Genomic DNA, 13,381 nt, shown 5'->3' on the forward strand with positions numbered 1-13,381 from the left:
AAAAACTGGAAAGAGAAATGAGAGTGATGCAGTGAAGTCATGAAAAAAGGATGAACAGCTTCATAAAAGAGGCACACACACACAATACTGAAGAAAACAACACCTTAAAGAACATAATAAGCCAAATGGTAAAATAGGGACAAAAATCTAACGAAGAGAAGAATGCTTTGAAAAACAAAATTGGCCAAATGGAAAAGATATACACAAAAGTCACTGAAGAAAAGAACTTAAAAAGTAAATTGGCCAACTGGAAAACAAAGTATAAAAGCTCACTGAAGAAAATAATTCCTTAAAAAGTAGAATTGGGCAAGTGGAAGCTATTGACTTTATGAGACATTGAGAAACAATAAAAACAAAATGCAGAGGATAAAATATAGATGAAAATGTGAAATATCTCATTGGAAAAATAACTGACCTAGAAAATAGATCCAGGAGACATAATTTAGGAATTACTGGACTACCTGAAAGCCATGATTAAAAAAAAGATCCCTAGATACCTACCATCTTTCAAGAAATTATTGGAAAACTTCCCTGATATTCTAGAACCACAGGATAAAATAGTAATTGAAAGAATCTACTGATCACCTCATTAAAGAGATCCCAAAATGAAAACTCCCAGGAATTTTATAACCAAATTCCAGTGCTTCCAGGTCATGGAGAAAATATTACAAGTAGCCAAAAAGAAACAATTCAAATATTGTGGAACCACAGTCAGGATGACACAAGATTTAGCAGCTTTTACATTAAAGGACTGGAGAGGTGGAATATGATATTCTAGAGGGCAAAAGAGCTAGGATTACAATCAAGAATCACCTACCCATAAAAACTAAGAATGATCCTTTAGGGGAAAAATGGAAATTCAATGAAATTGAGGACTTTCAAGCATTCCTGATGAAAAGAACAGAGCTGAACAGAAAAATTGACTTTCAAAAAAATATGACTCAAGAGAAGCATAATAAGGAAAACAGGAAAGATAAATCATTAAGAATTCAATAAGGTTAAACTGTTTACATTTTTACATGGTAAAATGATATTTGTAACTGAAAAACTTTCTCATCATTAGGGAAGTTAGGAGTATACATGGAAAGCATAGGTGTAAGTTGGATATGAAGGGATGATTATCTAAATGTGTGTCTCTTTACTACAATATAAGCTTCTTTAAATTACGTCTTATTCTCTTCTCAAGAAGCTTCAGTTGCTTTCCATTTCCTTTAGGTTAAAATAAAAATTTATCTGACATTTATAACTCTTCTTGGCCTATCTTTCCTGTTTGAATTTTACATTTCCTCTCAGGGCACTCTAGTTCATCTGGTCTACTCATCTGTTCTCCTTATAAAATATTCTATTTCCCACCTTTATGTCTCTATATATTCTGTCCCCCATTCCTGGAGTCTCCTGATCTCTGCTTCTTATAACCTCAGACTGCTTTAAAGGATCAGCACAAGGTCTAGCTCCTTCAAGAAGTCTTTCTTAATTCCCTAGTTGTGTTACATATGTGGTTTATTTTGTTTCCATCTCCTATTTACATGTTGCATCTCCCTAACAGAATATAATCTTTTTAAGGACCCCCTCTGTCTCATTTCAGTATTATTATCTTTGGTGTCTAATACTGTGCCTAGCATATGGTGAACCTCTAATAAAAATTTTTACTAAAGTTTGTTGATTGATTAATATCTTTAATATTAAATTAAGCCTCTTAGCTCAGTGAAGGGAAGTAGTTGATGTACTCACATTCCTCCGGATGCTGAGGCTGCAATGCTGCAACAGACTCTTGAGTAGTTAATGAGTTTGCAATTCCGGGGAGTCTGGGGAATGCAAACAATTTACTTTCTAAACCAGGAAACTGAGCGCCCTGGGGCGCCTGGAGAACGTGTCCCCTGACCTAGTTCCTTCTATGGTCTCTGCTCTCCTTACTCTTCCTCCCCCTCCCCCTTTGACTCTTTCCTCCTCATCCTCGTCTTCCTTCTCCTATTCCTCCCATCCCTTCTCCCTCTGAAGTGAAACTGGGAGTTTCCAATTATGAACAATATCTCTGACTCCTGGGACTGCAAGATGCGACTATGGCTGCCGCCTGGTGAAAGTCCAGCCATAAGTGCTGTAATGTTTTCTGCTGGAGTGTTGGGCAACCTCCTAGCCCTGGCACTACTGATACGCCGCTGGTGGGGTCGCTCTCGGAGTAACCAGGACTCCCCCAACTGCTTCTGTAGGACCCGGATCTCCCTGTTCCACTTGCTAGTGACCGAGTTGGTGTTCACGGATCTCCTGGGGACCTGCCTCATCAGTCCAGTGGTGCTGGCATCATACTCACGGAATCAGACTCTGGTAGCACTGGCGTCGGGCGGCCGGTTGTGCACCTACTTTGCCTTCACCCTGACCTTCTTCAGCCTGGCTACAATGCTGATGCTCTTTGCTATGGCTCTAGAACGCTGCCTCTCCATCGGCCATCCCTACTTCTACGAGCGTTGCATCACCTGGCGTCTGGGGCTGGTGGTCCTGCCAGGCATCTATGTCTTTTCTCTACTCTTTTGCTTCTTCCCATTGCTGGACAACAGGCAGTATGTGCAGTACTGTCCTGGAACTTGGTGTTTCATCAAGAAGGAGAAGTCCTCTTATTTGCAGATATATGTCACGCTGTTGCTGCTTCTCATTGTTGCAGTGTTACTCTGTAACGTCAGTGTCATCCTTAATCTAGCCCGAATGCACCAGCGAAGAAAGTGCAGCGGTAGGGTGCCCTCCCTGGACAGAGGCCAGAATAATCCCGGGAGCTTCAAGAAAAGGGAAAGAATGTCCATGTCGGAGGAGACAGACCATCTCATACTTCTGGCTGTTATGACCATCACGTTTGTGATCTGCTCATTACCCTTTACGGTATGTCTCCACCTTTCCTTAAAACACTTTCCCCATGCACCTGTTTTTTTTTTTTTTTTTAAGCTTGCAAAAAAGACTTCCAAATTTTTCTGCAACTCCTGTGTCCTATTTCTCTCTCTTACATCTCACCTTTTTCAGTGCTCCCTTTCTGAAGCTCTTCCTCTGACCACTCCAAGACTGTAAGGCTTTAGCTGCATTCAGTGAGAAAGGTGGTAATGTAGATTCTTTAGGAGATTGGTAACAACCATTGAGAATGATTTGACTACAGATTCATTATAGTCTCAGGTCTCAGCTAGCTGAATGATTTGGGTCATTCAGGTAAGCTAGGTCCTGGACCTAAGTTTTGCCATTAGTTTGTCTATATAGCTCCTAAGGTCCCTTTCAGTGATAAATCCTTTTAGAGTTAACAGTCTACCAACCAACTTAATTACTCAACTGAGAAAGTACAAAGTTAGTCAAATAAATTATTTTCTTCCTTTCTATGTTGGATAAAAATGCCAGTGACTGATTTATGCTGTTATTCTTTTTCTTTTTTTATTTTAAATTATGGAATAAAACAAGAATTTCCATAACATAGTATGATAAGAAAGACAATCGTACAAAAAAATGCAAAACTACTATGCACAACTTGCTATTTCAAATATCCGACATTTTCATATAAGCTGTTTCTCTTTTTTAAAATTCTCTTCTTCCCCCTGCCCTAGAGAAGGCTGCCATTAAAAACAAATAGGTGTACATACATATACACATATATGTGTATGTGTGTGTGTGTGTGTAAAACTATTCCATACATATTTCTATTAGTTCTTTTTTTGGATGCAGATAGCATTTTTCTTCATAGTTTAGGTATTATAATTGACAAAATAAGTTATTTACTCAAAGCTTAAAAGAATATTGCTGTTACTGTATACAGTGTTTTCTTTGTTCTCATTTTGCTCTTCATTTTTTTGTGGAAGTCTTTCCATGTTTACTAAATTCATTGAGTTGATCATTCTTATAGCACAGTAGTATTCCATCCAATCATATACCACATCTTTCCCCAATTGGTGGGCATCCTTACAATTTCTCATTCTTTGCCACTACAAATAATCATTTTAGAATATATAGGTTATTTTCCTTTTTTCCTAATCATCTATGGAGATAGACCTAGTAGTGGTATTGCTGGTTCAAAGGGTATAGGTAGTTTAATAACTCCTTGAACATAATTCTAGATTGCTCTCCAAAAATGGTTAATCATTTTACCATTATACCAACGATGAGTTAGTGTCCCAATTTTTTCACATACCCTCCAACATTTGTCATTGTCCCCTTCTATTATTTTAGCTAATTTAATAAGTAAAAATGATATCTCACTGTTATTTTAATTAGCATTTCTCTAATCAATAATGATTTACAACATTTTTTTCATATGACTACAAATTGTTTTGGTTTCTTCATTGGAAAACTGCCTGTTCATATCCTATGACTACTTACCAATTGGGGAATGACTTGTAATCTTATAGATTTAACAAAGTTCTAAATACTGTTTCAGAATCTCCCTCTATTCTTACATTTACTTGCTATTGCCTTTCTCAGCCTCTCTTTTTACCCCATCCCTGTCAATCTTATCTTTTCTCCTTATACTCTTATTCCTTATTTTATCCTCCCCTCTAAAAGTCCCTCCCTTACCTTCTTCTCCCATCCTCCTAATCTTATTTCAATATACTCTTTAAAAAGTCCATCCCCCACCTGATTCCCTAGTTTTCTCACCTCTCTAGAATTTCAGACTTCTAAATATCTTCAGAGGTACATTTTATTCATTCTTTAATGCAGATAAGAGTAGCCCTCTACCCCCACCTATTTCTTATATATTAGTTCTTTCTTTCATGCCCCACTTTATAAGGTATTTGCTTCTTTTTACCTTTTCCTACCTGATTTTGATTTTTAGAATCACTTCTTCATATACAACTATCAGCCATAATCTTTCTTTTCAACTACCCATAATGACAACAGTTTGAAAAACACTGATAATATTTTTATATATGACTTACCTTTTTTTCTTCTGAATCTTTTATATCAAATTTTCCATTGAGTTATTGTCTTTTTGTTACAAATACCTGAAAGTCTTTTAGTTTATCAAATGTCTATTTTTACTTTCATTTAGCATTATACTCAACTTTGCAGTATAAGTTTTTGTTGCATGAAACCACAGCTCACTTGCTCTTTGGAATATAATGTTCTGAGATAATGTTTAAGAGTAGAAGCTTCTAGGTCTTGTGAAATACTGATTGTTTTTCTGCAGTATTCAAATCAGTTTATTTTCTTGCTGCTTGCAATATTTTCTCCTTAACCTGGAAAATTTGAAACTTAGCTATGACATTCTTCCTGTAAGCTTTTTTCCTAGAATCTCTTTCAGGTGGTGATCAGTGGATTCTTTTTAATTATACTTTACCTTCTTGTTCTAGAAATTCAAAGCAATTTGTCTTGGTAATTTCTTGTAATATTGTATCTAGACTTTTTTTTATCATAACATTTAGGTAGTCCAACAATTCTTATATTGTCCCTCCTTAAACTGTTCACCAGATCAATTCTAATGAGATGTTTAAAATTCTTTACAATTTTTTCAATTTTTATTATATCTTGGTGTCATTCAATTTTACTTGCCAATTCTAGTTTTCAAGGAGTTATTTTCTTTTTTTTTTTTTGGAGGGGCAATTGGGGTTAAGTGACTTGCCCAAGGTCACATGGCTGGTAACTGTTAAGTGTCTGAGGTCTGATTTGAACTCAGGTCCTCTTGACTCCAGGGCTGGTGCTGTAGTCACTGAGCCACCTAGCCATCCCAGTTATTTTCTTTTTTAAGATTTTATATCTCCTTTTTTAATTGGTTAAACTTCTTTTCATAATTTTCTTGGATTGCTTTTATTTTTTTCTTAATTTTTACTTATTCTCTGATTTTTTTAGTTCCTTTTTATTTTGTTCCTTATGATTTTCTATCTCTTTTTCCAATTGGTTAACTTTCTTTTTGTAATTTTGTTAAATGGCTTTTATTTTTTTCTAATTTTCTCTCATTCCATATTATTTGATTTTTTTCTAAGTTCTTCCAAGATTTCTTTTTGGGCAACCACTTGGTGTTACTCTTTAGGGTAGAAGTGTTGGGGTTTTTTTAACCTCAGTATCTTTCTTTGAATAGTAACCCAGATCTTCTTTTACACCAAAGTAGCTACAATGGTCAGGTTCTTTTTCCTTTTCTTATACGTTTTTATTTTTAATTTGTTCTTCTTTATTTTTTAGCAGCTTAATATTATTATTATCAAGTTTTAATTCTGGATTGTGGGTAATGTTGCCCTTAGTCTCTCATCCTTCTAACGGTTGTTTTCTGAATTATGTCTGTTGGCTCAACCCTAGGGAATCCTCTCTTCCTGCCCTAAGCCCTATCCATACAGTCCCCAAAATGTTCTTGCTTCCTGCCTGCACTCATGAGGCTCTTCTTAGCTCCTTCTTGCCCATAGCCACAACCAAGAATCACATTTGGGCAACACCACTAGACATGGCTTCTGGAAACAGTAGGATGTCCTTCAATATCCTTTCATTCAGCTGTCTGCTGTGAGGTAAAAGTTCCTAAGGTGAAATTTCTTGAGGCTGTGAATGATGTGAAAGTTGAAGTGAAATTTCTATTGTTCATTGATTCACTGGAGTCTGGCCATATACAATGAGTACCTCTATTTCCTTTGCTCTCACTCATTTCTTAACTCTCCACCGTGTGGAGTTCTCACTACACTCAGATCAAACTTCAGTCTTTTTCTAAACTCCTTTAAAGTTGTCCTCCTAGGACAACCACTTTACCCCCTTATTTTTGCTGCTGTGCATTTATTTCATGAAAATTTTCAGTCTATTTGTAGAGGAAATCTGGAGAACTTGGAAATTTCTGACCTACTCCAATATCTTCCCAGAATGAGTTATTAAATTTATGACTGTACATAGCGTACCCTGCATAATCACGTGGACCATGGGGTTTTCTTGGCAAAGATACTGGAGTGATTTGCCATTTACTTCTCCAATGGCAACCTGAGTTGTTAAAAGAAACTAGGTCTTAGGGGGAAGGAGATACTTCCTTGAGATTTACTTCAAGGAATTTAACTATGCCTTCCCTTAAAGTGTTCACTTAATTAATGTCAAAAATGATATTTAGGCACACCTAACTTTAAACAGATGACTTCCTGCAGAAATGGAGGTGGCCTCATCTTTCTTGACAAGCCTCCTGGATTCCTTCATGTCCTATGAGGAAACTCTTAATTCTAGTTTCTTTCTCTGCTAATTGCCTTCATTGTATCCTGCATATTATATCTAGTGTGGTTTTTTTTCATGTTGTCTCCTTTTCACATGACCTTTAGAGAAGAGACCATCCTTTGCCTTTCTTTTTATTTCCAGTGCTTGGCACAGAGTTGACCCTAAATTATGAAAATTGACTGGCAACCTCTGCTTTCTGTTCACTTAGCTGATTAGATATTGATAATTTACATTTCAATTCCTATCTGGCTGTACCTGAAAGAAGCTGGTTGCTAGATGTAGCTGGGATTGTAGAAGCATGCACCAGACATTTATTATGTTCAACTATTTTTTCATTGCCCAATATTGTAACAGATATTTGGTTTCAACTCTTTTCCTACTGCACAATAATCTGGTTGTTTTCTTGAGAATTTGCATTCTCAGTATAGTGAAAGCTCCTTGAATGCCTTTGTATCTCCAGAACATACTATTAGTAGGTCCTTAATGTTTTTTGAATGAATGAATTGTTAAGTTTGAGACTTACCTACATTGAACTGGAGGGACTATAGCAAGGGTATCTGTGACCTAGGATAGCAGTACCTATATTCTTATATACCAATGCATTTGTGGACCTAAATCATTTAAAAATGGGAGCAGAGTGAAATGCTACCCAACAAAAAGAAACAAAGGTTACAGGCATGAAATAGTCAAATCATCTAGGATTTTGGTTTCTGGTCTGAGTGGCAGGGCAGTAAAGGGAATCTCTCTAGAGCTATATGTAATGAGCAACTGGGGCAGTTGTTAAGGAATCTCTAGGTCAAAGTGTATAGTTATTTTTCTTGTTCAGTTATTTCAGTCCTGTTTGACTCTTCATGACCCCATGGACCATAGAATTTTCTTGGCAAAGATACTGGAGTGGTTTGCCATTTCCTTCTCCAATGGCAAACAGAGGTTAAGTGATTTATCCAAAGTCACACAGCTAGGAAGTTTCTGAGGCTGGATTTGAACTCAGGTCTTCCTGACTACTAGTGCTCTATGCACTGTGCCACCTAGTTGCTTAATTATTTTAGTCACTTTATTTGCGTAACTTCTAATTGCTTCCCAAAATGGTTGCACTAATTCACAACTGCACCAACAACGTTCCAGTATTTCTATCTTCCCACAATCCCTCCAACATTGACTATTACTGTCTTTTGTCATCTTTGTCAATTTGCAAGGTATAAAGTGAAACTTCAGATTTCTAATGATACACTTTTCTCTTATTATTAGTGACTTGGAGCATTCTTTCATGTGGTTGTTAAATATTTTGAAATTCTTTTGAAAACTATTTATTAATATCCTCTGACCACTTCCCTATTGGAGAATGTCTGTTGATCATTTCATATAAACATACACACACACACACACACATATATATATGTATGTATATAATTACATATACTTCTGTTTATTGATTATGTATTTTAGATACCAAACTCTGATGAGGGAAATTTGATATAAAGATTCTTTTCCCATTTTCCTATTTCACTTTTTATCCTAAGTACATTAATTTTTTTTGTACAGTAGCTTCTCAGTTTCACATTTAAAAAGTTTTCATTTTTTTTTCTTTTGAAATTTCTTCTATTTGGTTAAGGCTGTATACTACACTACACTAAGACACTATACTACACATAGCTGTGAGAGTTACATGATCTGGTTATCTCCTAATTTTTAATAGTATTATCTTTAATATTAAGGTTAGGTTATATATTATGGGATGTATCACAGAATATAGTATTTCTAAAAAAAAAAAGAATATAGTGTTTATCTATGCATAAATTATTCTGATTTGCTTTTCAGTTTTCCCAGCAGTTTTTATTAAATAGGGAGTTCTTTTCTAAGTAATTTATGTTTCCCAGCTTGTCAAACACTATGCTATCAAGTTCTACTGTTTCTGGTTCACTTTTCTAACCTGTTCCATTAATATAATCTCTATTTTTTAACCAGTATCAGATAGTTGTGATAACTACTGCTTTAAAATATTTGAAAGTACTATTCCTCTGTCATCCTCATGTCTTTTCTTCATTTATCTTGATATTTTAGGACTTTTGTTTTTCCAAATGAATCTTTATCATATTTACAAGGTCCAGCCATAAGCATGGAATGTTCCTTCAGTTATTTAATTTGTTCTTTATTTATTTTTTTATTTTTTAAGCAATTGGGGTTAAGTAACTTGTTCAAGGTTACATGACCAGTTATTTTGTGTGGGTGCCAAGTATCTGAGGCCCAAATCGATCCCAGGTCTCCTGACTCTGGGGCCGGCATTCTTACTCATTGCGCCACCTGGCCGCCCCTCTTTATTTCTTTAAGGAACATTTTGTAATTGAATCTATGCAAGTTTTGTGCATGGTTTGGTAGATGGATCTTAAGATACTTCATGCATTTTGTAATTATTTGGAAATGTGGTTAAATTTTGGTATTTTTTTTTAAGCTTACAAACTTTGTTAAAGCTATTGTGTTGAAAAGTATCTTTGCTAATTCTCTAGGATTTTCCAAATCATTATATCATCAGCAGACACAGATAGTTTTATGTCCTTTTCACCTATCTTTATGCCATTAATTTCTTTCACTTTTCTTACTGCTGTTGCTAGCATATCCAGAACAATATCAAATATTAGCAGGGAGAGTGGTTATCCTTACTTCACTCTCATATTCATTGGGAAGGCTTCTACTGTATCCTCATTAGATATAATGCTTGCTTTTGTTTTTTGTGATATTAAAAAAAGATCCCTCCTTGCCTATACTTTGTGGGGCTTCTTTATTAGCATAAGTAACTTTTATTTTGTCAAAAGCTTTTTCTACATCTATTGAGATAATCATATGGTTTGGGATGTTTATGTTTTAATATGATTGATTATATTGTTTTCCTAGAGTTGAACCATCCTTATATCACTTATATGTCATCTTTATAAATCCAACTTGGTCATGATGAAAGATTTCTTGGATAAATAATTTAATCTCACAATGTTTTATTTTAAAAATGTAATTGATATTACTTAATGATATTGGTCTATATTTCTCCATCTATGCTTTCATCTTCCCTGGTTTAAGATTTAGGACTATATCTGTCCCATAAAATAATTCTGCTAGGATGTTCTCTGTTTCAATTTTTGAGACTATTTTATGAATTATGGGTAATAATCATTCTTTGAAAAGTTGACAGAAATCTCCCATAAATCCATAAGGAGAAATCTCCCATAAATCCACAGTTAAAACAAAACTGTTTAGGTTAATATCACTTTTTGCTTTACTTTTCTTCAGTAGTTTGTCATGAATGAATCAAATCAAATGATACATTGAAAAAGATTATACTCTAGAACAGGGTTCTTAATATGGTATCCATAAACTTTAAAAAATATTATCAGTTTTTCAATATTATTGCTTTACTTTTTAATCTTATGTATTTTATTTTATACATTTAAAAGACATTATCCTGGGAAGGGTTCACAGAACCCTAGGCTTCCCCAGACTGCTATAGTGGTCTTTGACATGAAAAGGGTTATGAAACCTTGCCCTAGAGTGGTAATGTTCTATTTTCTTTCTGTTTTATTAATACAATTTTACAGTAACAACACTTTATAATATCCACTTCTCCATATTCATCATCCCCCACTACAACAGTCAAATCAAAGACAGTTAAGCAAAAATAGTGAGCGTGGTTTTTTTTTTAATGTCTTATAAGCATGTATTTTTTTTTAGTTTTGGAATTTAGTCCTAATTAATCAGCATAAAAAATTTTATTGTTGCCTTTTTCTTCCTCTTAACTTTATTCTTTGCATCCTTGTTCTACCGTCCCATTTTAGCTATAATATCTTAATTAATTGAGAATATGCCTCAATCAACTATTCAATTACTCATAGGCCTTACACTAACTGGTTTTAAAATTTTAATTTATTTTAAATTTAAGTACAAAATAAGAAAATAAAAGTATTGCCATGTGCACAGTAGAATGTGAGAGGATTAAAAATATATAGCAATAAATTTCCATTTCAAGAAAGTCTATATAATAAATTCTATGCATTATGTTCAGAATTGTCCATTTTTTCTTTGCTTCCTTGTAAGTTTTCTATTGTTCTCTGCTCTTCCCTTTTTACTTTGTTCTCCCCCCCTTTCCTCCTCAACTCTCCCCCAAGAAAGCTACAATTAAGTGAAGCATGTATATGTGTATGTATAAGTGTGTATGTGTATATATGTATATATATACATATGTATACACATATATGCATATACACATACAAACACACATATACACACAAAGATATAGATATATACACTTTCACAGACATATAATTAGATATCTATAATCATATTCATATGTAGATATATTCATATGCATCTACTTAAGACTGCATTACACTTACTTGTTTTCTGTTTCTCTGAGGTTGGATAACCTCTTCCTTCATAAATTGAGTCTTTCCACATTTTTCTAAGTTCATCAACTCATCACTTCCTATACCACAGCAATATTCTGACCTTATACTTTGTAGTTATTTTAAATAGCCTAAAACAATTTTAATTAATATGGCTGACATATAGTGTAGTTTCCCTATTATCTTTTGATAAATCTGTTTTAGCCTTAACTTTGTCTGAGATCATGATTACTACCCCTGCTTTTTTCCCCTAATAAATTCTACTCCTGATCTTTATTTTATGTTTCTGTGTATCACTTATTTCCTATTCCACCTGACTTCTCTACTTTACTTCTACCAGCTTCCTTGCCCTCCTATTACTTAACCTATCCTCTCTCCAAGAATCCCTCCCTTATCCACCCATTCCTGTTAATCTAAACACCCTTCTATGCCCCCCCCTTAATCTATTCCCTCACCCTCACCTCTAAAAATTCCTCCCTTATCCTCTCCCCTCTCCCTTTTCCCTTAGTCTTTTATTTCTTTCTAAATTACACTAACTGTTGAAAGGCCTTTGAACAGGAATGACATTGCATAAGAATTGTGTTTGGACAAGTTGGAAAACTTGCTCAAGCCTCAAGGATCTTGTAAAAATTATGAAGCTGGTTGAGAAGGAAATGGTTTCCAGGAAGTGTGACTTTCTAACACATCTCTGTAGAGAAAAGGGTGGTGAAGCCTTAGCTTTAATCCTGAACAGATATCCTTCCCCCCCCCCCCCCCCCCCCCCCCCTGGCCACAGGATTTTTGAACTTCCCATCTTCTCAACAGTGTCCTACCAGTATCCTCTGATCTGAATAGAGAGCTAAGGGCAGATAAATGTAGATGTACTACACTTAGGGGAAGTGACCAAATATTCTGTGAATGGGAGAAAAGGACTTTCAATAATTGGGAGCTAGAACTTGCCTCTTTGCCATTTGTGCTCACTCTGCTTGATCCATATTTTCCCTCTGAGCTCTCCTTCTGGAAGAATAGTTTCTATCAATCATTATTATTGCACTAACTTAGTAAAGACACATTTCTAAAGGCTTCTTAGGGGCAGCTAAGTTGTGTAATGGATAGAGAACCGGACCTGAAGTCATGAAGAGTCAACTTCTTCAGTTCAAATCTGACCTCAGATACTTACTAGCTAAATGATCCTGAGAAAGTCATTTAACCTTGTTTGCCTCTGTTTCCTCATCTATACAAATAATCATTTTAGGACATATAGGTTTGATTCATCTCTTATAATATCATCCAGAACAGTACTGATGGTATGCATGGGTATCCCTTTACAAACACTTGAGGGGAAACTCATAATAACACTACAGTTTGATAAGGGAAAGACAAGAGGGAGAAAAAGACATTTTTTTTCTCCCTTCCAACAGCTAGGTATTAGGTCTTTTGGGCCGAATTTCCTAAGGAATAATAAAATATGCTCTAACCTCTTCCATTGAAAATATTAATGAACTAACAAATTTTAGTTCAAAATTAACATCTTTTGTTTTCCCTTTACTCCTTACAGATTTATGCATACTTGACTGAACGTTCCTCTGGGGAGAAAAACTGGGAACTACAAGCAATTAGATTTTTATCAATTAACTCAATAATTGATCCTTGGATTTTTGTTATTCTTAGGCCTCCTGTTCTGAGACTGATGCGTTCAGTACTATACTGTCAGATTTCATTGAAAGCACATGATGCCCCACCAACATAGTTACCTTTGTGCATAATGGTTATCAATATCACACAGCACCTGTAAATCAACTTTGAAATGATTCCTTGGAGAAATGGGGGGAAGGGAGGAAGAAAAGGAAAGGGGGAGGAAAAAGAAAGGAGAAAGGAAA

The 13,381-nt window shown here is 35.1% G+C and overlaps 1 protein-coding gene across 1 annotated transcript in view; it reads left to right on the forward strand.

Moving 5' to 3' along the window:
- Positions 1-1,748: 1,748 nt before the first annotated feature.
- Positions 1,749-13,381, forward strand: part of PTGER2 (prostaglandin E receptor 2) — an 11,644-nt gene continuing 11 nt past the window's right edge. The window contains exons 1-2 of the mRNA XM_069082234.1: positions 1,749-2,868; positions 13,060-13,381. The exon at positions 13,060-13,381 is cut by the window's right edge and continues 11 nt beyond it. Of these exons, the coding sequence (XP_068938335.1) occupies positions 2,020-2,868; positions 13,060-13,251 (1,041 nt within the window). The 5' untranslated portion in view covers positions 1,749-2,019 and the 3' untranslated portion in view covers positions 13,252-13,381. The remainder of the gene's footprint in view (positions 2,869-13,059) is intronic.

This window comes from Petaurus breviceps, unplaced genomic scaffold, assembly GCF_028583685.1.
Source record: "Petaurus breviceps papuanus isolate PSGF00001 unplaced genomic scaffold, PetGlider_PUasm1.0 164, whole genome shotgun sequence".
NCBI classification, from domain to species: domain Eukaryota; kingdom Metazoa; phylum Chordata; class Mammalia; order Diprotodontia; family Petauridae; genus Petaurus; species Petaurus breviceps.